This window comes from Eublepharis macularius, chromosome 6 (assembly GCF_028583425.1).
Source record: "Eublepharis macularius isolate TG4126 chromosome 6, MPM_Emac_v1.0, whole genome shotgun sequence".
Taxonomy (NCBI): Eukaryota; Metazoa; Chordata; class Lepidosauria; order Squamata; family Eublepharidae; genus Eublepharis; species Eublepharis macularius.
The window spans coordinates 104,465,596-104,492,965 of NC_072795.1; the positions used below are offsets into that span (position 1 = coordinate 104,465,596).

At 41.9% G+C, this 27,370-nt stretch overlaps 1 protein-coding gene across 1 annotated transcript; it reads right to left on the minus strand.

The window, feature by feature from the left end:
- Nucleotides 1-1,493: 1,493 nt before the first annotated feature.
- On the minus strand, nt 1,494-27,187 carry LOC129332711 (lipase member M-like). The gene is made up of 10 exons (XM_054983938.1): nt 27,114-27,187; nt 24,397-24,505; nt 20,524-20,641; nt 19,638-19,836; nt 15,165-15,274; nt 12,253-12,389; nt 11,019-11,165; nt 6,063-6,134; nt 3,169-3,234; nt 1,494-1,727 (listed from the first exon to the last, which is right to left on the minus strand). The coding sequence occupies exons 2-10, from the start codon at nt 24,496-24,498 to the stop codon at nt 1,494-1,496; spliced, it is 1,185 nt and encodes a 394-aa protein (XP_054839913.1). The 5' UTR covers nt 24,499-24,505; nt 27,114-27,187.
- Nucleotides 27,188-27,370: the final 183 nt, after the last annotated feature.

Below are 27,370 nucleotides of genomic sequence, written 5' to 3' on the forward strand. Positions count from 1 at the left end.
TTTTATTAAACCACATGTTGGTTCCAGTTAATAAAAACCAAAAACATTTGATTTTGAATATAATCACAACAGCCAGGATACTATATGTGAAACTTTGGAAAACGACAGTCATCCCAACACAAGAAAATCTGATTGAAAGGATTCTTGAGACAGCTGAAATGGATAAATTGTTGAGTTTATTGGAAGAGATGGACAATACAATATATAATGACATTTGGGACCCATTTTATAGCTGGATACAGAGGAAATCTGAAGAAACCTAGCTTTTAGTTAGGATGAAGACTTTTATGGACATTATTTATAATGAATGGAAAAATTTGCAAATAAGTGGGTGATCTGCAGAACACATTGAAGAAATATATTAGATTGTACGGTGCAATGTATTAGCGATATATAATATGGATTTCTTTTTCCCATCACCTATATTCTGTACCCCTTATCTTTTAGTAAAAAATAAAAAATAATAAAAAAAGAAAAAAGAAAAAAAAAGAAGCCATCTTTGGACCCCAACAACCCGGTCAGTTACCGCCTAGTTTCAAACCTGTTTCTGGGTAAGGTGATTGAGTGGGTGGTGGTGGAGCAGCTACAGGGTTTCCTGAATGATTCCTCATTCCTAGATCCCTTCCAGTCTGGCTTCCACCCGGGACATGGAGTGGAGACGTTGCTGGTTGCCCTCACAGATGATCTCTGCAGGCAGCTGGATCGTGGCAGATCAGCGCTGCTGATACTACTGGATTTGTCAGCAGCATTCGATACAGTCAATTACGATCTACTGACCCACCACCTTGCCGACGTGGGGATACGAGGGACTGCCTTACAGTGGCTTGTCTCTTTTCTCCACGGTCGGGGACAGAGGGTGGCACTTGGGGAGAAATTGTCATCCCGACCATGGCAACTTCTGGAGTTGGTCGTCTAGCCGAGCAGTAGGTGGAGTGCATGGCCCACACTGGCAGGGAGGCCTCTTGGATCCCCGGGCTCCTCACTGGGTCTGTCCCTGTGCTGTGCCTTTTCAAAGATATTTTCATCCCACAGGACTAAACAATAGACCATTTCATAATCATTTTAATGTCCCTACAGAGCATGCTCAAGGATGCTATGACCCTTAGGATTGAATTATGGAGGGTGGGGATTGAAAGAGCTAAGAAAGATCCATGGTCATATGAGTAAAAAGGTGATAACTATGTGACAGAAAGAGTGTCTCAATGTCCCAAAGGAGATATATGTGAAAGGAGGTACACATGGACAAACACAAAGAGAATGTCACATCTCATTTGGCCCTTAGGAACAAGGCCTTCCAAAAGAGAGAAAATCCCTTTTGTAATACACATGCACTTAATCATTCTATCCTTTATGCCTGTGCAACTATGAGTGGTGTGTAATATGTACTAAAATACAAATTGCTTAAGGAAAGAATGAGAAAAATAAGCTAAAGACAGCACATGTAGAAGAAAATCAAAACATATTTAACACTGTTTACTCTTCATATTGAGCCTTTAATTGTATTTCTGCATCAAATCAAGCATATCTGGGTATAGGCGCATTGCAGCATCAATGCCCCAGATACTGTCCACATGTTGCCAGTCAGGAATATTCTTATAGAAAACTAAGTTTCTGATTCGAGGAAGCAACAGTTCTGTATCTGTTGTGGTTACAATAATGTCTTTTCCAGCAGTCCATACAGCAGTTGGCACAACCATGTCTTCTATTTTATAAAATGGAGGAGTAGTCTGTTGATTAAAAATATCATAAATATTTAATGAGTTTTATTGATGATGCAATATTGTGTAGTTTCTTGTTTTGCAGAGATTTCTCAGTATTTTCAAAATTCTGGAGATACAATAGCTAACCCTGAAAAATAATTATTTGTTGATTTATTCCGTCTTTTCCCCTTCAGTATTAATTTACAGCTTTCAATGTCCTCAAGTCAGCTTTTGATTTAATTTTAATTTAAAAGAAGTTCTTCAGATGAAGTTTGAAAAATCTGCAATGTATATAAGACTGCAACATGTTATAAAGTGTCTCTGTTTTTTAATACCTTGGTCCAAGTTCACTGCACCTCACCAACACCTTGCCTCCTTTTTTGATGAGCTTTTATATACCACTAACCATCAGAGAAAATGCAGTATCATTAGTGTATCTTGTGCAGGTCAGAATATTGTCTACTCCTGTCATGCAAAAGTATTCTATGCTTGAGATTGTTTGTATAACAGCAAATGAGAAATCACAGGGGAAGAAATGTGTTTCTTGATCATCCAATAAATATCTAATATCAAACAGGTTTCATTACTGTACATTTTACTTTTGAATCCCAAGTCTAAATTATACTATGTAATCCACCTTGACCTTTAGTTAGAAAGGCAGCAAACAAACAAACAAACAAACACACAAACACACAAATAAATAAATAATCTGTTATACGAATATACTGTTAAAAGTTTGATTTGAGTTACGTATTTGATAGGTTGCAATATTTTCCCTTAACTTGAGAAATATATTCCAATGTTTTAATGAAGGCTTGTATTTTAGTATTGCCAGTAGTCAAATTCCTAGTTGATGTTTGTAATATATGCAGACTGTCATGCTAAAGTTGCTGTACATCTATTCCAAATAAGATTCATATTATATTTTTACATGCCACAGTTCAGTGAATTGCCTATTGTTCTACATAGTGCAGGAATAGCTTTTAAAAAATTGCTAGTAGTAACAATTACTTAATGGTAGAATTGCTCTCTCACTCTGATAAAGAATGAACAATATATTCAAGGCACCAAAATTAAGGAGGATGTTGAACAGTTGGAAAGAATTAAAAACAAAGCCAGGGTGATGAGAATGATACTCATGGCCAGATATATATGGGAAAAGTAAATCAACTAGTTTAGTTAAAAGAGGGGAAGAGTGTGAAACATTTCAGAGAAAAGACAAGAAACACCTAGTAAAGAAAGCATAACAAGAAAGAGGCAAGATATGGGTGGGAATGTATATGAATTATATGCCTGCACTTACAACAAATTGTGCGTTTCATTAATGTACATTTAATCTTTTCCTGTCCTTGAAGGATTGCATAAGACATCAAAAATGATTGCAATCAACTTTTAATGAATAGTCAAGTAACACTGAATCTTTTAAGATAAGTGTCTTATGCTCTTCCCACTATCCCCTTTTCCTTACCATGTTGTATATAGCTTTGTTCTCATGTCCATAGTCAAAATACCGAAATTCATTTGACTTAGCTATCTAAAAAAAGAAGGAAAAGAATTATATGTGTTAGAAATCTGGTATTTCCCCAGCAAAAGGAAGAGCCCAAATAGATTAAACATGAGAGAACTGGAATGAGAAAGATGTTGAGATTTCTCCAAAAAAAAAAAAAAATCAGCATCTGAGATACCTAGGCAACAAATTTCATGTAAAGCAGCAGTGACCTTTCCCCAGTACAAATCTTCCCCAACTCAGCTGTTTTGAGATCAGATGGGTGGGGAGAGACAGGCAACCTCACATTCATATGTAAAGAAAACAAACTAGTTGTGGTACCTATGTTAACAGAAACAAAGTGAATGAGTGAAGAGAGAGGGGGCTTGATGACTTACCTCCAGTCAATGTTGCAGCTAGTGGGGGAAAGGAGGCAGAGGGCAAAGAGCTGCCACTGGGGACATGGGGAAAGGAGTGCAGGTGTGGCCTGTCTCTTCTTTGGCAGCTTCTGTGGTCGCCGCCATTCCCTCAGGTGGTGATGGACTCTTTGGGTGAGTGGACTGGGGGGGGCAATATCCCTTTCATGGGGATGAGGGGATTCACAGGCATGGAAAATGAGGAACTTTGCTTCCCCCATTCCTCAGGCTCACCTGGCCTCTATGGCTACTTGCCTCTTCTTGCTGCGGCTGCCTCAGCTCCTCTGGGATGGTCCATGTGTCAGGAGAGCAGCATGGCACTGGCCTGGGGGGGGGGTCAGCCCCTCCCTGGGCTTTTTGTGCTGCTGCCCATCTTCCTTGGTGGTTCCCAGTGAGGAGAAGGATGGGCACATGCATGGCAGCATGGGCTATGGCTGGGTGGCTCAGGTTTTTCTCCTTGCCACCCAGCTTCCTTTGAGTTGGCCTGTGGGGGAGGCATAGTAGAATTGCAAGGCCCGTGCCTGGTGGCACTTGCCTCTCCTTGAGCTTTTTCTACTGCTGCCTTTGTCCCCTGGCAGTGTGCAGCCTTGAATCCTTCTCCTTGTTTCCCTATGCCTTCAAAACTGGGTGTGGGACCATGGCCTGGAGATGCCTGCCCCAAGCTTTCTCCACCACCCCTTGTCTTCTCTGCAGTGATGTACAGTGGGAGGGTTAGGGGTCTCACGGACAAGTTGGTTTCTTGACTCAAGAATGGTGGCCTAACCACTCCACTGGGCTGCCCTGCTGTGGCGGTCCCCAGTGGTCAGGTAGCACCAACAGAGTGCACTGGTGGGCAGAGGATTGAGATTGGCCAGCCCCATTGCACCTCTAGTGGCTGTGGTGGTGTGGCTGACAAAGGCCAGTTCCTGGGCTCCCCAGGGTGTCAGCTGGCAGAGCCGTGTGAGGCCAACTGTACAGCACCCCCGATGGCACTACCAGCAGGAAGGAGCCAGGCACATACCAGGCCACCACTGGCAGCTCTGCTTGCTTTGCTGAGTGGAATCAGTCATAAATTGTGAGCCAAGACCAAGCACAAAGGAGGTCCACAGGGCAAGAAAAATGGACATGCGGCCACAAATGGTCAAAAACATGGGATTATTCAGATAGGTACCATGCTGATGTTTTCATACTGCTACACTCTGAGCAGGACCAGGGAAAGGAAAGAAAGGTAGAGAAAGGTGCTGTCGGCAACTGGATGACAGGGTATTCTGTATACATGGGAGTGGTTGCATCTGCCTACTCAGAGAGGGAATGGCACTTCATCAGCCACCAGCTAAATGTATTTTGAGGCTGCATTTTCTTTAAGAGTCTGTCAAGCCCCGGGAATAGCAGGGATGTGTGAAATGAGTACCCAAGTTCTTCCAAGTCTATATCTGTTGTAATTGCTTATCTCAAACTATATTCCTTCAACTTGCTTAAGTGAAGCAGTGCATGCATCTAAGAATGTATAAACTGAATGCTGTTTGCTCACCCAAAGAAGCATGTTCAAATCTCTTTTATAATCTCCATTAAAATCTATAATTAGGGCTAAGATGCTAAACAGGGCATGATGCTCAGGAACATAGGAACTTCAATCCCATCATACTACAGAAAAAGAACAGCAATATATAGGGTCTAGGAACTAAGGAGTCATAATTAGAGATGGGCACGAACCTAAATACGAACCTAAAAAAATCCCACGCACCAGCCCAGTTTGGGGGTCGCGAACCAGGGTTCATTTCCACAAACTGGACTACTGGTTTGTTTGGTTCATATTAAAGGGTCAGTTTAAATGGCCATTTTCCCAGGGAAAATGACCATTTAAACTTTTCCTGGCCACTTCGCCGACTGCCAGCTGATAGTTTAAAGGGGCCCTTAAACGGCCCCTTAAAAGGCTCAACCTCCACCCCCACCCCCCAGCCCCTCCCCTCCCCTCCCAAGCCCCAGCCCCTCACCTACTTTCCATCTGATGCTGGGGTGGTGGAGGCCTCCTGTGCTGCCCTGCAGGCACGCAGGGCAGCGGAGGAGGCTGAAAATGGCCTTTCCGCCCCTCAAATAGCAGCCATGGCTGCCATTTGAGGGGCAGAGAGGGCACTTTTGGCCTTCTCCTCTGCTGCATGGGTCTGCAGGGAAGCAAAGGAGGCCTCCACCACCCCAGCATCAGAGGGAAGGTAAGTGGGGGGCTGGGGCTTGGGAGGTGAGGGGCTGGGGCTGGGGCAAGAAGGTCTCTGACATCTTTCATTTTATTAATTAAAGCACTAATTAATAGCCTTATTCCCAGCTTCCACAGTGATGGGATTCAGAATCGGTCAGGAGATTTCTTGAGTTAAGAAGTACTATCCCTTATGGTGATAGCCCAATCAGATAAAGGAAAAAAAAGTTACAAGAGGAAACTTGTTTCCCTAATGGAAGTTACAGAAACCAAAAGAGCATAAACTGTACCTGCCCCAAATGAGACACTGTTTTTACAGAAGTAAAATCAGGGAAGATTCCAATATACACATCTGCTCGACTCTGAAAATTCAAGAATAGATTTATTTTTTTAAAAAAAGAATACACTATACAGGTGGTAAGTGAATGAATAAATGAATGTTTACTGTTCAAGCTAATAAGTCAAGTAAATTTTTTACAAAAAAGATTTTTCCTAACATGTCGCTTTCTGACCAGTAAGTTTTCAAACCAAACTCAAGTTCTCTTGAGTATCAGAATGATTATTCCAGAATGATGAATTCTGGAATAAAATATAATTTTATCTTTGAAATGGTTTAGAGATATTAAATATACAGATTAATATCTCTACTGTTTACTCTACATGATCCAAAATGGACACAAGTTGTGTTTGGCACCTTTACTCACTTTTCTATAGTGAGAACACTGAATTTTGGAACTGTGAAGCACATAATAATGAGGTGAAGAACTCACTTTCCCACAAGCTTATTACAAGCCAAGCCCAAACCCTCAGCAATGCCATCTATCCCAAGACCTACATGGCAGTTGTGGGGAAAAAAACTCTTTCTTTGAGAACTCTTTGGCACATTGAATCCTGAAACATCATTGGGCTGGATCCAACAACCAGTGTTTCTATTGGAGGAAATGTTACCGGATAGGACTCCTTGTGAGTAAGTGGGGGAATTCACAGCAAGGAGTAAGGCTATGCAAGGGAGGTAACAATGGGATACTCGACCAATTTTTACAGGGTCCCCTCCCCAAGGCACCAGATGAGATTTGGTGCTTTTAAAATTAAAGAGTAGGTTTTATTAACAGGAGAAAATATACACACACAAGAAACAACACACAAGCACACAGACTCCTAGGAAAAGCAGTGGTGAAAGTGGAATAGATCTGAAGGATTTCAGGATGATAATTACCTGTCTGGAGAGTGGATGAGTCCACGGAGGAAGAGAGCGTTCTCAGCCAGGAGAGGGTGTCTTAGGGAAAGCAACCCTAAGGGTACAGGGCTTGGATCCAGGAAAGCGTGCACAGCGTGTACAGTTTGAATGGGGCAAGATCCCGGGTTTTTATAGGACAAAATATGTCCTGAGGCTGGGGAGCCCCCTCAGCTGTTGGGACAAAGACCTTAAAGGTCATCTCCTGGGAATGACAAAGGTTTTATTACCTTTTATTAATGCCACCAGGGTATGATGAAAGAAATGCATAGCATCTTCTGGTGTATTACAATGAAGCATTTTGTTAATGAGTGTTCCCGAAGCTAAGTTGATTAATTTATATTTTGATTGCATGTTCCAGAAAGAAATTAGAAACTTATCAGTGCAGATTGATGGCTCTCAATCATAGGATAGGATTCAATCATGGAAGGAGGGGATTTCGGAATGTGTTAAATGGGGCAACTCATCAAGAAACTTTCTTGTCAAAGCTGCACGACTGCAGCAGGAAATTAAACATTTTAAAAGTGCACCCTCCTAACTAATTCCTCTTGATACTAGTTTCTGGGTTGGTTGGCTTAAATAAGGCTGGCAGACTTGTAGTAGCCGGGAGACCAGGGCCGGCGTGCCCATTGAGGCCAGGTAGGCAGTTGTCTCAGGGTGCGGGGCGCCGGAGGAGGAGCTGGGGGCGGAGCGTGCACCACGGAGCTGCAGCCTCCCAGCCCTCCCACCTGCCCCGCGCTGCCACCACCGCCACCACCAGCACATGTCCCTGGCCAGGCGCAGCAGCCGTGGGCAGGCATCTGGGGCGGTGCAGGGCAACCGAGCGGGAGAGCTGGGAGGCCACCCGCACACCGTCCCAGCCGCCCGCCGCAGCAATCGGGCCAGCTCGTGCGCACACCTGTGATGATGTCACACGTGAAGTCATCACGCAGGCTGGTGTGTGTGCGCGCAGCTGCAGATGCCAGAAACCCTGGCACCACTCCTTCAGGAGAGCACACAAGTGGTAACCCATACAAAAAAGGGAGGGAAATATATACGTTGCAGGTCAACCAGTAAAGGCCTTGCTCTAGGCCGCAGGGGTGGATTGAAACCATCTGAGAGGTGGATTCCTTCACACGTTATTGCTACTGGCCTAGCAGGGGTCTACATTCCCAGGGTGGATGCTGATAAGCCACGCCCCATTTAAACTTAATTGTAAGTCTCATTCTGGTCATTCACTGGCAGGTTATGACATTGGCTGTGGGGCATGGCCCTTCAGATACAGGCTTTGCTGGAGGCCATAGGGATGGCTTACAGCCATCTGAGTGGTGGATTGCTTCACATGTTATTGCTACTGGCCTAGCAGGGATCTGCATTCCCAGAGTGGATGCTGGTAAGGCCCCCCCTTCTTTTATTTTTTTCCTGCTCAATTTTGCTCCCATTTAAGGACTAAAGAACTGCTGTTAGGCTTTCTTACTCGTGTGAACTGATGGCATATTGTGTTATTCATCTGCTTTAGTAAGAACTGGGTTTTTGTGCAAAGAAAGAGAGGGGCAGAAGAGGAGAGCAGAAGTTAACCATTTGATTGGCAGTGTGTGGGATTTCATGTATAGCATTTAATATATGACAAACAAAACAAATTGATATTGATGTACAATCATCACAGTTACTAGATGTCAGGCTTTGTGGGGTTGCTGTAACAACATGGTGAAATGCCACCAAAGAAAGCCATCCAAAAGCCATCCCAAAGAAAGGGGGAGCATGTATGCACCCCACAACCAGGAGACCCCTGAGGCAGCTTTCCTCATCTGAGTACAAGGGGCATCAGGGCCCTTCCGATAGAGGCTCACACAGACTTGCACACATAGGCAAGGTGGCCTGGTGCACAGGAGAGGTGCACAGGAGAGGTGCTCCACCTCATGTTCTGGTCATTAACTGGGGGGTAATGGCCTTGGCTGCATGGCATGGCCCTTCCAATACAGGCTCACTTGGACTTGTATGCATGGGTAAAGTGGCCTGGTGCACAGGAGGGGAGGTGCAGTCTTCCGCCTCATGTTCTGGTCATTCACCAGCAGGTTATGACATTGGCTGCGGGGCATGGCCCTTCCAATACAGGCTCACACACAGAGACAAGGTGGCCTGGTGCTCAGGAGGGGAGGTGCAGTCCTCTATCGCACATTCTGGTCGTTGACCAGGGGTAATGACCTTGGCTGTAGGGCATGGCCGTTCCAATACAGGCTCACATGGACTTGCACACATAGGCAAGGTGGCCTGGTGCACAGGAGAGGTGCACAGGAGAGGTGCTCCACCTCATGTTCTGGTCATTAACTGGGGGGTAATGGCCTTGGCTGCATGGCATGGCCCTTCCAATACAGGCTCACTTGGACTTGTATGCATGGGCAAAGTGGCCTGGTGCACAGGAGGGGAGGTGCAGTCTTCCGCCTCATGTTCTGGTCATTCACCGGCAGGTTATGACATTGGCTGCAGGGCATGGCCCTTCCAATACAGGCTCACACACACAGACAAGGTGGCCTGGTGCTCAGGAGGGGAGGTGCAGTCCTCTATCTCACATTCTGGTCGTTGACCAGGGGTAATGACCTTGGCTGTAGGGCATGGCCGTTCCAATACAGGCTCACATGGACTTGCACACATAGGCAAGGTGGCCTGTTGCACTGGAGGGGAGGTGTGGTCCTCCACCTCACATTCTGGTCATTCACCAGCAGGTTATGACATTGGCTGCGGGGCATTACCCTTCAGATACAGGCTCATGCACACAGACAAGGTGGCCTGGTGTGCATCTCACGTTCTGGTCATTCACTGGCAGGTTATGACATTGGCTGTGGGGCATGGCCCTTCAGATACAGGCTCACGCACACAGACAAGGTGGCCTGGTGTGCAGGAGGGGAAGTGAGGTCATCCATCTCACGTTCTGGTCATTCACTGGCAGGTTATGACATTGGCTGTGGGGCATGGCCCTTCAGATACAGCCTCTCGCACACAGGCAAGGTGGCCTGGTGCGCAGGAGGGGAAGTGCGGTCCTCCATCTCACGTTCTGGTCATTGGCTGAGAGGTAATGACCTTGGCTGCCGGGCATTGCCCTTCCATTTCAGGCTCACACAGGCTGGTAGTGCATAGGCAAGTAGTGGCCTGGTTGTTAAATGTTAATGTGGTCTGCAATGCTTCCACATTGTTTGTGGCAGGAAGCGTTGGACCCAAAAGCAACTGAGAGGGCTAGGCGTAAGGCCAAGAGAGACCTTTTTAAGGCATTGGTGGTTGGTAATCTATTTGTCCCATCCACAAATAGTGGCTGAATTTGTTGACCTCTACAGAGGGGATGGTGTTCACCTATTGGTGAAAGGGAACAATGTCTTCTGGACTGATATGTGGCAAGGGTTCAGTTTGGCTTTAAGTTATTGGTGGGGTGCAAAGGCCTAAGCAAAGGGTTGGCCTTAGTGGTGGCAGGTTAGAAGTTGGAGAAAATCAGCAGGCTAATGAGTCCCCTTGGCATATCACCATTGGTGGGGTATTTGGGTCTGTCAGGAGCGGCTGGCTGCTTCATGGCCCAGTGACAAGGATAGACACCCAGGTGGGAAACCCCTGGACAAGTCAGACTCCTTCTGCAACTTTACAGCCAGGTGGGGGAGCTTTAAGGGTGGGAACCACTTTGCCTGGCTGGGCTGGGTCCCAGTTATGTACATGGATGGCTTGCCCCCAGGGCAGTGGGGGCTTGCCCAGACAGGACAGGGTGGAGGTCCAAGAGTGACCCCAGGGCCTGACCTGTATGACTAGTTAGGCCCTTGACATATTGACAGTTATGTTTTTGTAATTTAATAAAGCAACCCTTTAATTCCCAACTCTTGTGTCTGCCTCTTCATTCTGAATGGCGGGCAAACATGTTTCTATTCCTTAGATAATGAAACTAAAGATAAATGTCTAAACTGTCTGTGATATATGCCTTGTTTTATTTTGTTCCCTTTTGTGCATATGGACTATTCATTGTAATTTCTTGTACACACACAAAAAAGATACCTACCGCATTCATATTTTTCTCATTAAATCCAAAACAAAGGAAAAAAAATTGGAGACAAAGCCTATCTATTACTGCATAGCTACACAGCTTAGCAGCAATGGCTTTCATCTGGTTATTTAAAAGACAGTATTCTTTGTTGCCCCATATAATCTGCAAAATAAGAATGCATGCATCATTGTGAATACCTTGAAAAGGCACAATAAACTCATAATAAGGCTCTCAGCTCTAGCTACAGATCTTTCCACATTAAACTGAGTGCTGCTCTTACATCAATGAGTTCGGCATTTGACTGCAACTTCACTGAGGCCTCCTCTCAGTCATATCACATGACGGGCCAGAATCTGGATCTGAATCCTCAGACTCTGAGGAGGAGGAAGAGCCATTGGGCCACCTGCATCCCAGCAAGGGGCCCGAGTAACAAAAGGGGGTGCAGGAGAAGCCTGCATCCAAGGTGGAGCACATAGAGCAACCTGTTTATACAGTGATAGCCATGGGAACCTAGACTTTCCTGGAAGTGACAGGGCACCTCTCACCACTGACTATGGTTTAGCACCCCACTTGGCACCCCACCATCCAAAGATGAAAGGATGTGGCAGGCCTAAAGAAGTCCAGATCAGGAGGCAGACTGCTTGCTTGGACAGACTTAATGCACATCCATGGATTTCATACTCAAGTCACCATAAGATCAGCTCCACTAAATGCATAGAAAGAGGCAGAGCTGCAGACCTTTCAGTCATTGACATGGCTTTTCCTGCCACAACATCTCCCCCTAGCAGTTTCTGCAGGAGCCCCAACCATCTGGCTGGACAGCTCCTCACTACCTGCTTTGCTCCTAGCCTGAAAGCTCATCTTCCATCCGCAGCTCCCAGCTCCCTGCCTTGCTGGTCCCAAGTGGCCACTGATGCCAAGAACTGGAGCCACGTGGCTCTTAGGGTATGAGGAGAGAACATTCTCTTTGATAAACAGTATGACATAAGTATGGGTAGTGGGAGAAGATCTGATCCATGTGAGAAAGCTGATCAGTTGCTCAATGTGCCCAATATTATACCTATGAAGACTTACACAGAATACATCATTTCTTAATATGCAAAAGAGTTATTTTTTCAATATCAGCAAACAACTTCTCAATGAATATTTTTTTCAAATGATCTTACTAAGAGATCATGTCAAGGAAACATCCCTACAAAAGTAAAAGTATTAGAATATGAGTAAAATCATAGAAATATGATATACTTACTCTTCTTAACAAATCAGGTATTCTCAAGAGCAGATAAAAAGGCCCCCCACCATTCACAATAGTGTAGGCGGGACTGAACGCAATGAGGAGCTTGACTTTTTGACCAAGCTCTGGCATGGTAGAAAAGGCAATAATTCCTGCAAAAGAGAAGGAATTTCAAAAATAGCAACTTTTTCGACTGAGTATGTCTGGGCTTTTTAAAGCCTCTATTCTTTTACTCCCATCTAAGTTAACTAGGAGGCTCCAATTAGTGCAAAATGCTGCAGCTTGACTGTTATCAGGAGTGAGCAGGAGCATGAACATCACTCCCATTCTACAATCGCTCCACTGGCTGCCCATCAGTTACCGTGCTCAGTTCAAGGTATTAGTTATTACATACAAAGTTCTTCATGGCTTTGGTCCGGCATACCTACGGGACTGCCTCCCTCCCTATGTTCCTCCATGGCAGCTTTGCTAATCTGAACAGGTTCTCCTGCAGGTGCCGGGCTGCACACGGGTAAAGTCAGCAGCGGCCCATACACGGGCTTTCTCTGTGGTGGCCCCTATCCTTTGGAATGACCTGCCTGAAGAAGTCAGAAGAGCCCCCACTCTCCTGTCTTTTCATGAACGATGCAAAACCGAACTATTCAAAAAGGCTTTTTTACTCAAATGGGAAGGCTGTATTGTAGGGATGGGGTCTCAAATGCTTCGCTAATGAGTTAGGGACCATAGACTTCACCACTATATTGCCTTACGTATTATCTGCTGCTTTAAACCTGTACTCCTATGTACCACCAGTGCTCCATGTCTAATGTTAGTCCTAGAATTGATTATGTTCTGCTTCAGTATTTTTTTCTTTCTGTATTGGATTCTTGCTAATATGATGTCTTTTAAACCTATATCTATTTATCCTATGGCTTTGTTTTTGGAAATGTCCTTAATACTGTATTGAATGTCCTTGATACTGTGTGGAAATGTACTTGTTACTGATTGTACTAATCTTATACTGTGTAATCCACCTTGAGTCTCAATGAGAAAGGCAGGCTATAAATAACATACATACATACATACATACATACATACAAACATTGTATTCATATTTTGGACACTCTGAAACACATGCTAGTAGCAGAAACACTCCTGAGTCCTGCAATTTTCTTTCCAGATGATACTGTTCCTATGAGTTCAGTTTTTGTCAGATGTCCTCCTGTCTTAAATTAGGGCTTATCTCTGTGCTAGAGTTTTTAAGGTGAATCAATGACATTCCTGACTGAACATTTTACATGAGGTAATTACTTCATCATTGTGGTTAGGACTATAGCATAATTTTTCTGAGACTGATACAAGTTGTAATACCCCCCTCCAACACCAATAACCCCATCCCAAACATACAATTTTAAGATTTGTGAAAGCAGCCTTTTAATTTTATTTTTGAACTGACGACTAGATCATGTCTTGGTAATGGACTTGCCCCCCACCCAGACAGGCCTCCTTAAAACTTGGACCCCAGTAAAATATATGCAACAACTTTCAAATTCTTGGGGCTTGCCTGTGGGATCCCACTGCCAGTCCCTAGTTAACTGCACCACAGAAGGCAACTCATGACTGTGAAAAACTGATTGAGGGTATATGCGCTCTGTAAGGAAAAACTCTACAAGTTTGTGGGACGAGACACCTGTTATTTGTGTTTCAAAAAGGAAACACCTCTATGGACCTTCAAAGAGGGAATTATGAATTGCAAGACATTCATTGGAAAAGTTAGATCTACTAGAGAACACTGATCTTCAAATTTCAGGTATCAGGAAACTGTAGCAATTAACCCATGGAGGCTGCTTTATTTGTAAAGTGAGCATGTAAATGGATCAGTTCTTAGTTGGTTCTAATTAAAAATACAAGCAGCCATAAACTTTTGGTGACAGGCTCAAAATCACTGGATAATCTTTGAAATAAGATGGGGAAGAAAACTAAATTTACATTTCCCCCATCACACAGAGATCCCCCCCCATCCTGATATTTATGTCCAGAATGTGTCCCTAACAAAGAAATTATGATTTATATAAACTTTACACAAGTTTTGTGCAAGTCCTTTCTGACATCAGATCTACGTGTATCCCTCGTATTTGATCTCCTGATTTGCCCAATTGCTCTTTTTTGGAATAAATTTATGAACTTTGGCTTGAGAATTGATCCTGTAATACATACAGAATTGATTCTGTCACACAATGGCCATTATCTGGTTAATTCAATTAATTGGCTATCTCACAGTCTCTCTGTCCCTGGAATGATGATGGATTATTAACTGCTTAAGCAGGTAATACTGCTGTGCTGCAAGGATATGATTCAGAGATGTTTTGGTAAAGAGGCAGATGTACTGTCTGTCGGTGCAAGAATGTTCCTACTGAATAGTTCTGTGTTGTATAATATGTCATATCAATCTGCATGTGCTTTGTTTCAGCATTTCTTATTTTAGTTCTGTATTGGATTGTTTTCAAATTTCTGCTATCCTTTCAAATTTCTGCTATCCAATTGTATTACTTATTGAGTGCCCCAGTCATTGATCGTATTGACTTATACTGTGTTATCAGGGAGAAAAGTGGATTATAAATAATGTAAATGAATAAAATTAAAAATAATGTTATTTTAGGCTTTAAATGTGTTATATAGTGGAATCCATCACTTTCATGACATCCTCAAGAACTTTCAGATGTGTTTCGATAGTCATTGTTAGAAATAGAATATATATTTTAAAAAAAAGAGAAAAAAAGAAATAGAATGCTACACTCGAATAACCTAGGAACCTTTGAATCCTAAACTGCATTCTAAGTTTAAACTTTGTTTCTATGGTCTTGTGACCCTATAGCACTTCACCGCCATCTTTGTATAAAGCAGGATAGAAAGAGGAAATATATTTCATTATATTTTTCCTAATTTACCTATTGTAGCACCTAGGGAAAGGCCAATATAATATAATCCTTCTTGCTCAGTTTTCTGTAGGATAAAGTTTATTGTTGCTGGAACATCAAAAACTCCCATTTCATGAAAACTGAAATACAAAAACACATACAACACAGCTGAAATTATGCTTACACATAGATATGATAGTCCAAAGCATTCTAAGAGTAAGATCATGTTGTAAGGAAACCGTTTTAAAATAAAGAGTAATATTACTTATTTTTTAAATATTTTAACTAGCTTGACATAAACAGATTGTGTTAGTTATTTTTTAAAATTTGCTTAAAACCAATGGCCAACACAAATTGCTGCATCACCTAGATCGAATAAACATAGGTCAAACATTCTAAAAATATATATTTACAGAATTAAATTAGGACTATTACATCATCTTATATAGTAATAGCCAAATAGCAAAGGTCTGAGGATTCTTAAATCCAGAGATTGGAGCCATGAATGCATCAGAGGGATCTTCCTATACACATGAAAAATGCCCCAGGTTAGCAAAAAAAAAAATCTGAAATCTAAATTTTAAAGAAGTCATGGTTTTAATAAAACCCAAAATGATAAAGGTGCCTGTAGCTTTAAACAGATATTCTCGGTGGCAGTTGTTAGGCAACCATAACAGTTCAGTCAGTATTCCAGGCTTGGTTTTTGTCAGTGAAGACAGGAGGATGGAGAAGGCCCTTTCCTGGGTAGTTTTGGGCTTTGAAGTAAGACTCATTGGGGGCAGGAGTCCAGGACCAGAAGCAACCAACAGGCAACTTGATACCATATGACTTGCATGACTTATCAAGACTTGGCTGCTTGTTTCTATGTAATAGCACTGTTACCCCTCTGAAAAAAACAGTGTAATGTAGTGGTTAGAGTGACAGAACAGGATCTGGGAGACCCAGGTTCAGATCACCACTCTGGTGTGGAAGCTCATTGGGAGATTTTAATCCAGTTACACATATACAGCCTAATCTACCTCTCAGGGTTGTTGTAGGGATAATGTGGAGGCAAGTAGAATGATGTAAACTCCCTCGTGTTTCCACTGGGGAGAAAGGCAGTATATAAATGAAATAAATTAAGAAATACAGGTAAAGATAGAGAGGAAAATAAAAGGTATGGTGTTTAGTTGGTTTGAAGAAGAGATTAGGGATTAGGGATGTGTGAGTATATGGAGGCTGTCAGGAGAAGGGAAAGAGAAAATAGTGTGTGGGAGGGGATACAAGGAAAAATGAAGTAGCCCCCATAAGTCCTTGAAGGATCCATGCCATGTGACTGAGCCATAGGGGAGAGGCTGCCAGGAGGGCAGGTAAAGACAGGGATCCATATAAAGGTGGGTAAGAAGGAGAGAAGGAAGCAAGAAGGGGGAATAGGCAGTGAGGGACAGGGAAGGAAAAGAAGATATGGTGGGGGAGGGGGGAATGAGACGCCAACTTCAAGTCATTGAGGGTCCCCTCTTATTCTATCTAATTTTAAACAATGGCACCAGACTGAAGATCAAAATATCTGTGTATTGGGGCCATACACAGGTGAAGTGCTTTCTTAACAGCTGAGGGAATGCCTAGGTTTGTAGACAAGTCACAGAATGGGGAAGAATGTACTTTACAAAAAAAAAATTGCAACATGCTGTGGGAAGGAGAGAGATCTCAACATAGGTCATAAGATCTCAGTTACCATTTTGAGCTAACGACTAGGGGTGGGCACTTAAAAATGATATTTTTCAGATTTGGATATCAGGAATCTGATAAATATATCAGTATTCCCAATATCCAGGTTCAATAATATCAGTACAATATTCAGATCTGGGTTATATTCATAAATCCTTCTGTGGGGGAATCTTTCCAGGAGTTTGGGGGAGGGGTGTTTTTTGAGCAGACTACACCAAAATTGCAGCAGAGTGAGGAACGGCTGACACCTCAAGACAACCCCGCCCTATAAGTTTCAAGAAATTTGGGTCAAGGGGTCCAATTTCATGTATGAGAGAATCATTTTTTAAAAAACTATTTATTTGTGCAAAATAAAAAAGAAAGAAATTGTAAGAAAAACAATGCTGGCTGAAAAAACACTATTAGCAAATCTATACATATGCTTCTATAAAAGGTTTCCAAATGTCTAAAAATATGTCCATACACAATTGCCATCTATATGTGTTATGTTTAAATGTTGGTAAGTTTATAAGGTCCTCAATCCAATGAATTAGAGGAAGTGGGCTTCTGTCTTTCCAGTGTTGTAGTATATTTCCATTGATCATCAGTTAGTTTTCAAGAGACAGTACATTAACATCTTCAAAGATAAATGAGTATTCTAATACAAAATTAGTATCGGTAATGGTAAGGTAAACCCTGTGCAAGCACCGAGTCATTACTGACCCATTGGGGGACGTCGCATCACGATGTTTTCTTGGCAGACTTTTTCTTGGCAGACTTTTTGTTTGCCATTGTCTTCCCCAGTCATCTACACTTTACCCCCAGGAAACTGGGTACTCATTTTACCAACCTCGGAAGGATAGAAGGCTGAGTCAACCTTGAGCTGGCTACCTGAAGCCAGCTTTTGCCAGGATCGAACTCAGGTCGTGATCAGAGCTTGGGCTGCAGTACTGCAGCTTACCTCTCTGCGCCACGGGGCTCCTAATGGCTTCCTAATGACTTCCTCACAAAAGGACTGAATGACTGGACATATCCAAAGCATATGCTTAAGAGATATATCTGGTAAATTACACTGCCAACAATTATACACTGTACTTAACCCTTTACTAAAACGTTGCTGTGGTGTCCAATATACCCTAAACATATTTTTTTGCTGAATAAGTTGGAGCTTAAGATCCGAAGCAGCAACAGATATAAGGCTTAAAGCCATATTCTATTGCTTTAACAGAATTGGACTCTCTAGCTCATTATTCCATTCATCTCTGAGACTCTGTTTATCATATTTATGGTCTGACATCAAATATTTATAAACAAACATTGTTGGGCCGATTCCAGACGGCCCCCTGCCTCGCGAAACGTTGCGCGTCGTCGCGCGTCGTCGCGCAGAAAACGCGAAATATCGCGTTTTCTCGCGCAACGACGCGCGACGACGCGCGACGTTTCGCGAGGCAGGGGGCCGTCTGGAATCGGCCTTGGTTTCATTTTTTTGTATTGATTCACACAGTGTTTCCGAAAGTGGTGGAGAATCTGTAACACTCAGAGCTACTGGGCCATATTTGAACACCAACAAACATTGCAATTGTAAATATTGCTAGTCAGCAAAAGTTTGCAAATCATACTTAAACCTCAGTTGAGAAAATGACAAAAACTCATCATCATAACCTATCAAGTAAAAATCCTCGTCTGTCCAAGCCTTCCATAAAAAAAAAATTCTTCCTCATTTTTAAATCTGGGTTAGACCATAATGTTAGTTTAGTGTGTGAGAATGGGTGAAATTGCTATTATCCTGCTATTATGTAGCAAACTTCTCTAGCTGAAAAAAGTGCAGGAAGATAGACCATCAGTGATAGAATCATCACACTTGGACAGACAGATCTATCTCTCCCTAACTTGCTGCCTAAGTCACCTTGCCTCCTTCCACCTATCGACTTTCCTCCAACCCTTTAAAGAGTTAAGGGGAAATGGTTGCAAATGGCTGCAAATGAGTATGTGCCTTACCTTCCTTCTGCTGCCATGATGTTTCTGATGGAATTCGCTGGTTCGGTTGGGCTTTGTTTGTTCTTTCGGAGAGGCTGGTTGCTCTTTGTGTGTTTGATTTAGCATCTTTGCCCTGGATAAAGTGTTGGATTTCCCCCTACAGGAAACAATGGAAAGTGGCTTTGGGGACCTTGTTCAGGAGCCTGTAAGAACTGGACCCTTGACCCAATCTTCTTGAAACTTGGATTTGAGAGAACAGCCATCTCTCACTTTGCTATAATTTTGGTGTAGTTTGCTCAAAAAATGCCTCTTCAATTTCCTGGGAAGATTCCCCAGTAGGGAATAATGGACTTTCCCCCCCCTAAATATATTCAAAATTAACTGGGAAGACAATACAAGAATCCTGGTTTTGAGCAGGATTCCTGAATATATCCAGAAATTAATGATTGGTGTAGGGGGGCTATATTATCAGAGCAGGTATATCTTATTGGTATTGTTCAGGTATATTTGGGAATTTTAATGCCAATAAGGTATTTTTTATGTATATTATCAAACCAGGTATACCAAATTGCACAACCGTACTAACAATCCTTCAAACTTTGCAATAGAGTAAAAGAGATAGAACTCAGAAGTAAGTTATATAGTCTTGCAATTATGGAACCTCAAGATGAAAATATCACTACATTGGGGGATCAGTCCTATAAAGTTGAAAAAAAAATGCCTTCCAATAAGACACATTGTCTTATTGGAAGATCGATTTAAATATACTTCAGGGACAGAACTCAGGACAAGCTACCTTACCTGTTCATCCATCTAAGACAAACTGCCACCTGAATTTACCTGAAATCCCAAAATTCTTCCTGGTAAATTGAAAGGTTTTGGTGTCTTCTAGACCAGGATGATCCTCTGGCATTTAGTATCCAGACATCATATCCAGCATCTGCTAGAAAAAATCCTAGGCTATTGTTGGGAAGATTTGCAATCCACATCCTGCCCTCACCTGGCATACCATGTACCAATAACACAGGAGGCCTAGGTCCTGGGAAGGAAAGAAAGAGAGCATTAGACAATCAGAGGACCAATACTCTGCATGGTTTACTCACCTAAAGCATCAAAACTGTCTACTATGAAGCTTTTGTCACCTACCTAGGAGGGAAATTAGTGATTCTATGGGAAGAAATTCTATGCCTGGATACATCAATATGCTCCTGATATTCATACACGTACTGTAGTGTTGTATAATTGTCCAAAGTGAAGTGGTACGATATTTTGAGCAGTGGTGAATAAGCCAGAGAAAAAGAGTAGAAAAGTACAATCCCTTTCAGCTGAAGAAATACACTTTCCCCACAATTTCCTAATTTCTTCTGTCTAAAGCAGCTCCTCCCAGTCCATTCTCTTCTTCTCCAATCAACATTAATGGAGATAACACATTCACAGCCTAATTTTCCAATTCTTGTTTGGAAAGCAAGCTCAAATAATAGTTTGTGAATTCATTCATGATACAAAACTGCCATTTGTCCAGATTGTAAAGCGACAGAAGGAATCAAGGCATTACAGGAAAAGGGGAGGGGCAAAGGCAAAAAGAATCATACAAGCCACTGTCAACAGGTGATCAGGACAAATTAATCCTCCAGTGGTTCTTCCCCCAGGTAAGAAATATGAAAAGAGGGAACTGATGAATGGCACCATCAAGCTATTGCATAAAACATCAGCATGACAAAAATACCTTTCTTTTCAAGGCTGTGAATTCCATGAGGAATTCTGTTTATTTTCAAGTAATAACCATCCTTGGTCAGCACTTCATATTCTTCACTGGGGTACCTCCAATATTGGATGACTTCACTCTGCAAGAATTTTTTTTGGCAGAAATCAGATTTATATATTTTGATGAAAAAGAAATCTTTACATTTCCCACACATTTGCAGGGACAAATTAGTCTGACGTTCTTTGAAGTAAAAATATCCAGGAACAAAACTACTGTTTAGTAACTTTGCAAGCCCTAAACCCAGTCATAACACAATATATTAAAAATTAAAATAAAGATTTGATTTGATTTAAAATACTGTATAAAAACTAATTTTGGTAGCTAACACAGAAGAGTAAATAAAATATTATCTAAGAAGTGTGAAATTCAAATATTACCTCAGTCATGTATCACTGTTAGCTTTAGGCGATCTCCTAGCATCTACAATATGTGATAATACTGTTGTATCTTACAGAACAATTATTTGGGTTTACTGAGATAATATAACCTGAGATAACTCAGGAGACCTTTCCCTTAACAGTCATAGTGTAGATTTTACTGATAAATCTGTGTCTTTATTGGCTTTGAAATTTTGCTTTTTCTAAAAACTCCCAAATTTATTTTCTTATGAGAAACAGATCTAATTCCAAAATCAAAAAGAGTCCAGTAGCACCTTTAAGACTAACCAACTTTTCTGTAGCATAAGCTTTCGAGAATCACAGTTCTCTTCATCAGATGAGTACTACAGACTAACATGGCTAACTCCTCTAGATCTAATTCCAGTTACTCAGCAATTTCTGGCTTGCAATGTACTTGATCTTGATCCCGGCTTAGATGTAAATCTTGGTTTTCTCATTACTCTAATTTGGAGCACTGAATGGAAATCAACAGGTTGAATCTAACTAGCTCTTTGACTGAAGAAAAAGGAAGAAGGACCACCCAAAAAGGTTTTATTGGGTACCATAGGATCTGTATGGACAAAAGCTACATGGGACATGGGCTGTAGGAAGGGAATTAGGGGAGGTTGAGAGAAAAAGCTGCCTAGATACAACCCAAAGAGACTATCGCTGGATTCATTCTACAGTCTCCCAAAAGCATGGTATGGCTGTGGTTTTTTAAAAAATACATCCAGAAGAAGTCTCACAAACAAGGTTTCAACCACCATCCTTAGCAGTGTACAGGGGATTAAAAAGTAAGGCCTTTCACAGCATGTAGAAAAAAATTAACTGTCTATGTATTGCTTTAGATCAAAAAGCTGTTAAGGATACAAATGCAAAATCCAGCAAAAAGTTGGTAATCCTACTTACAGGAATGAAGCCAAGCCTGCATTGAAGTATTTTCTGGTTCAATGGCATAAGAAGCATAAATTCAGGAAGCAAAACATAGATGCAGTGATGGGAGAGGGTGGATTTTAAATTTCTGCCTATTATACATTTGTTAAAGATGCTGGAACTGGAAAAGAGAGTCACTGTTTTACTTAGGTTGTTTCAGTCAATCAGTTTTGTACATTATGCCCTCTTCTGTTTGATTTTTGTACATTGATGTTATGAGGCTTTTCAGTGTGACAATACCGCAGAATGAAGGCTAGTCTGTTGATGGTTGATCTACATTAATTAATCATTAGTTAATAGGGATTCACACCTAACCTTGCTACCTGAACTCCTCCATTCTTCCCTTACACAGAATCCACACCTAACCTTTTTGCCTCAAAACTCCTCCTCCCCCTTGTAATCTTTCCCTTAAAAAGAATTCCCGGTATGATCTTCCCTTCACTTATTTGTAGAAATGATCTGTGACTCACCAAAATTCATATTGAAATGAAGGTTGGCAGTTTTTAAGGTGCTGCTGGAAATTGGTTTTACTTTTCTACATTAATTAAAACTGTCCAAGCTTTTAATTCAAGTTGTTGCTTACAAGTGAATAAATTGGAAGTTCCATTCATGGAGCAGCCCACATCTCGTGTAGATATCTCCCATAGTGTATTAGTTTGAAGGGAACTTAAAATGAAATTGATCAAGGCTTCCTGAGCCAGAGAGGTACATAACTTCAGGATATATGAGTGTGTGTGTGGGGGGGGTGGGGGGGTTCCTGTCTATGAAGAAGGAGGAGGAAGAAATGCTGCCAACTGCACAGGTGCAAAAGCAGCACACACAGCCTAACCTCTTTACCAAATTGTGCCAGTGTACATGTGAAAACAACTCACAATATTCCTTGTGAGTAAATGTTGAAGGCCAGTGACTAGAGTCCCACTAAACACCACAAAGTGCTAGGGGAGTTAGCATTAGACATAGGCATGAACGGAAAAAAACCCTAACACCCTGTTCATCATTAGTTGCCATCCACAAACAATGAACATGGACGAACATGAACTGTTCCCGAACATGTTCATTCTTCGTTGTTCATGGGGGCCAGAACCACCCCCAACCCCAACCCCCCACTTAGCCCCCCTCCCCTCAAACCCACTTACCTGGCCCTTTAAAGATCCCTTTAAACTATCAGCTGGCAGGCAGCAGGGGGGATTCCCCCTGCCGCCTGCCAGCTGATAGTTTAAAGGTCCCTGTCCTGGCAAAAACAGCAGTGTCTGCTGGCAGCTAGTTTGAGGGGTTACCAACTGACCTTCCTAATGTCCAATACCCACCAAATTTGCAGGGGACATAGTCCTCACTGTCCTCTGAAGACCCCCCAAGTTTCAGAGAGATTGCACCCCGGGAAAGGCATGATCCATGGGCCTCCCACATGGCTGTCATTTTCTCTTCACAGTGGCAAAAACAGCAGTGTCTGCTGGCAGCTACTTTGAGGGGTTACCAACTGACCTTCCCAATGTCCAATACCCATCAAATTTGTAGGGGACACAGTCCTCACTGTCCTCTGAAGACCCCCCCCCCAAGTTTCAGAGAGATTGCACCCCGGGAAAGGCATGATCCATGGGCCTCCCACATGGCTGTCATTTTCTCTTCAGAGTGGCAAAAACAGCAGTGTCTGCTGGCAGCTACTTTGAGGGGTTACCAACTGACCTTCCCAATGTCCAATACCCATCAAATTTGTAGGGGACACAGTCCTCACTGTCCTCTGAAGACCCCCCCCCCAAGTTTCAGAGAGATTGCACCCCGGGAAAGGCATGATCCATGGGTCCCCCCCCCCTTTGCTGTCATTTTCTCTTCACAGTGGCAAAAATGGGACTCTCTGCTGGAAGTACTTTGAAGGGTTAAAGCCAGAAGGAAAGCCAGAAGGAGTTCAAACAGAGTTCAGTCCCTGCCTGTTGCCAGGGGAATTGATTGAAAGGCGCCAGACTGTCTGGCTTGATGAATGGCTGACGAAGGCAACGAAGGAGGCTTGCAATGACCACTTGTTTGTTTAGAATGGGGCTTCATGAACAGCTTGTTCGCGAACAGACAAACTGGCTGTTTGTGAGTTTTTTCGTTCATAATGCTGTTTGTGCCCATGTCTAGTTAGCATTGCATGTGCAATGGGAGTTTTGTGTCTCAGAGACACACTTGTAATTTTTTGTTGGTGACAACAGCAAACAGGGAGAAGAGGGGTTAGCCTTTCCCCCTGTTGTTTTGGAATCCTCCAAAGCCCCAGGAAGCCACTAGAAACTCCTTTGTGAATCTTGTGTGCAGCTAAATAAACAACATGATTTTTACGATAGAGCAAATAGCAGCTAAGAAACACGAGAAACTTTGTAATGTGTAGCTGGATTCTGATAGGCTTGACTGAAAAACAAACAAACACAAACCAAACCAAACCAAAACAAGCATTTAAAGCAAAGTAAGTTTGATGATCAATCACAAAGTTCTCAGCATCTCTGATGAATAACATCCACTATTTCCCAATGCATCAAGGTTAGCAACTTACAACAGTCATAAACTCTTGAGGATTCAGATGTCTCTTGGTTCTGAATTCTTGTGTCCTGGTAGCTTGTTGGGTTAAGCATACCACTATCAGAAACAGCCACATGTTTGACCTGTGTAAATCAATGCCAGCAGTTTCAAAAAAAGAAACATAATGCCTTGTCCCTACAAATATCAATCTTTAGAGTAGTTTAAATGGGTTGCCCTGTTGGTCTGCAGTAAAACAGCAGTCCAATGGCATGTTAGAGTCCAAGAAGATTTTCAGAGTGTAAGCTTTCAAGGGTCAGACGACTTAAAGGAAGACACTGAGAACAAGGCAGATAAAGCAGTAAGGATATATACCTCCCCTCCAAAAAAAAAACCCTTTGGGAATTTTCATTTATTTCAGTTGTGTCAGTGTCTATTTTACTGTGTGTAGGATTACATGACTATGTTTAAGATACGTTTCATTGTAAAATGAGTTGGATCTACTTTCAATACAATTTGTCAAGTTTGGAAATAGTAAAAGAGCTGCTTCCAGATATGTACTACATAAATTAGGAGATATGAATAGTTGATCAACAGACAACAATAATTATATTGTTTATGTCACAGAAACTACCACTACTATTTAGGCTTGCACAACCAGAACCTAAGGAACCTCTACTACCTTTAAGAATACAGCAAGAATTTCTCCCAGCACTGAGGTGCACTAGGAAATTAACTATGGAGATTGGAAATGAAACAATGAAATTGTGCCAAGAAAATATATTGTAATGTTTTGCATGTAAAGAAAGTTTAAGCAAAACACTTGATTCATCTGAAACATATGATCCCTTTTAACCGCACAACTACCCTCACACGCTGACCATTCTGTCATACTATTATCTATAAATAAGCCTTTCTATAATACCGGTTAAATTGAAGAAATTTAAGGTGAAGGCTTTTGGTGGCAGTGAAAACCTGAGCGAGTTAGGGAAACAAGCAATATATAGGTTACGCAAACAGGCCAAAATGCCATTGTTGGTGTTAGTAATAGAATTCGAACCCCAAAGAGAAAGTGTTCTTGAGGTAAAGGCCTGACTAATGTAGAGAACACCTGAAGCTCTGTGTGTGTGGAGAAAAAAGGAGTGTTGGTTGTGACCAAGGCTCTCCTGTGCTAGGTTTAAGGTAATGTAAGGAGGAGGTTAATAAGGTCCAAAGGCAAGGTTAAAACAAAACAGAAAAACATTACATATGTGTATGTATATAGCTTTATGAATAAGTACATTATCAGTGACTTCTACCAGTCTTTTGATACTATTCTAATGATACATTTTTGTACAAGATGGTTGGAATCAAATAGAAAAAAGGCCAAAGAATAGGGGATATATATAAGTAATAACTAGCAAAGGTCCCCTGTAACAAATTTAAACTATAAATTGGTCTCAACAAGTTCTTTTTATATTCAAGGTGCAAAGTGTGCAAACATTACATCCACAACAATTAATTGCAGTTCATTACTACTAATACAATAACATTACAATAACATTTCACAAGCTCACAGACGCGTGTGGATTATCAGCGCCGTCTGACCTCAACATTGACCTCAATGAATTGGTGGAGCTGAAGTGGAGTAATGCAATGGAGTAATGCAGTGGCATAATTGATTGTAACCTGTACTAATTGGATTTTGCCCCTGAGGAAGCACGGCGTGAGAGCATCATGTGCGAAACGGAGGCGGCGATTGTCCGTAGGGCAAGAACATCATTTGTAGACAGCACGGACAGAAGCCTTGGCTTTTGTTTGTTGCTATTTGCACAGCACCTCTTGAACTTTACTGCTTATGTTTACAGTGGGACATTGACTTTGTACTTATTGCTCCAAATTATATCAGACGGCGCTGATGGTCCACACACGTCTGTGAGCTTGTGAAATGTTATTGTAATGTTATTGTATTAGTAGTAATGAATTGCAATTAATTGTTGTGGGTGTAATGTTTGTACACTTTGCACTTTGAATCTAAAAAGAACTTGTCAAGATGGTTGGAATGCCAAAAGTTCTCTTCAAAATGAGCTGGTTGTCAAATCATAGAAATGATGCTGATAAGTATGAGATACATTGGAAAATACAAATATAAGTAAAAAGAATTGAATTGCCTCAAAATCTTGTTGAGAACATACACTTCACAATTTCTTTTATTTACAGTACTGATTCAGGCTTCTCACCTTTGCGGATTTAAATATAATGCTTGCTGACATTTAGTAGTCATTGTTGGGTATTCGAATTATGGAAAGTCAGCTTTTCTAAAAACAACCCCATCCTCTTTCATTTTGAAAAGTGTGGAGTGCTAGAACAGAATTTCATGGGTACTACGAAACCTCTGCAATGTTCTTGCCTTTAGGGTGAAAGTATCCACCCTAAACATGTTCTTAAGAAACTTGTTTTGATGAATTCCCAACAGTTTATATTGACTTAAAATCCAAAGAATATAAAGCTGTTGGGCAAAATACCTATGACTAAAGCTATTTAGAGAATGTTAAATGTGCTTTAATCTCATATTGCCAAGCACTCTGATGGAAGTTAACCTCTTGCATGTTATTTTTAGCCATTGTTCATTTAAAGACATTAATGCTTAACCTTAAATGGATTGTGCCTTATGGTATTCATATCTGTCTTTTAAAATGCTCTTAAAATTCCATTTCCAGGACAAAAAGTACATTTTATAATCAGATTAAAAAGATCAAAGAAGTTTTTGCTTACCTGCTGCTGTTCTTCAGTAGAACTTGGATCTGTCACGTATCCAAGCAATCTGAGGCATCTACAGAAGAAGGGAGGTTTACCTAATCCAGCCACTCCAGTTGATCCAGCACCAGAAGGCATCTAAAGAAGAAAGGAGACTTATCTAATCTAGTCTCTCATTGGCTGCACAGTCAAGGGAATTAGGGGAAGGGCTTGGTAATATATGTTGTACAGCATTGGGATGGGAGGCAGTTGAAGTTTGGCACTTCTTATCACAG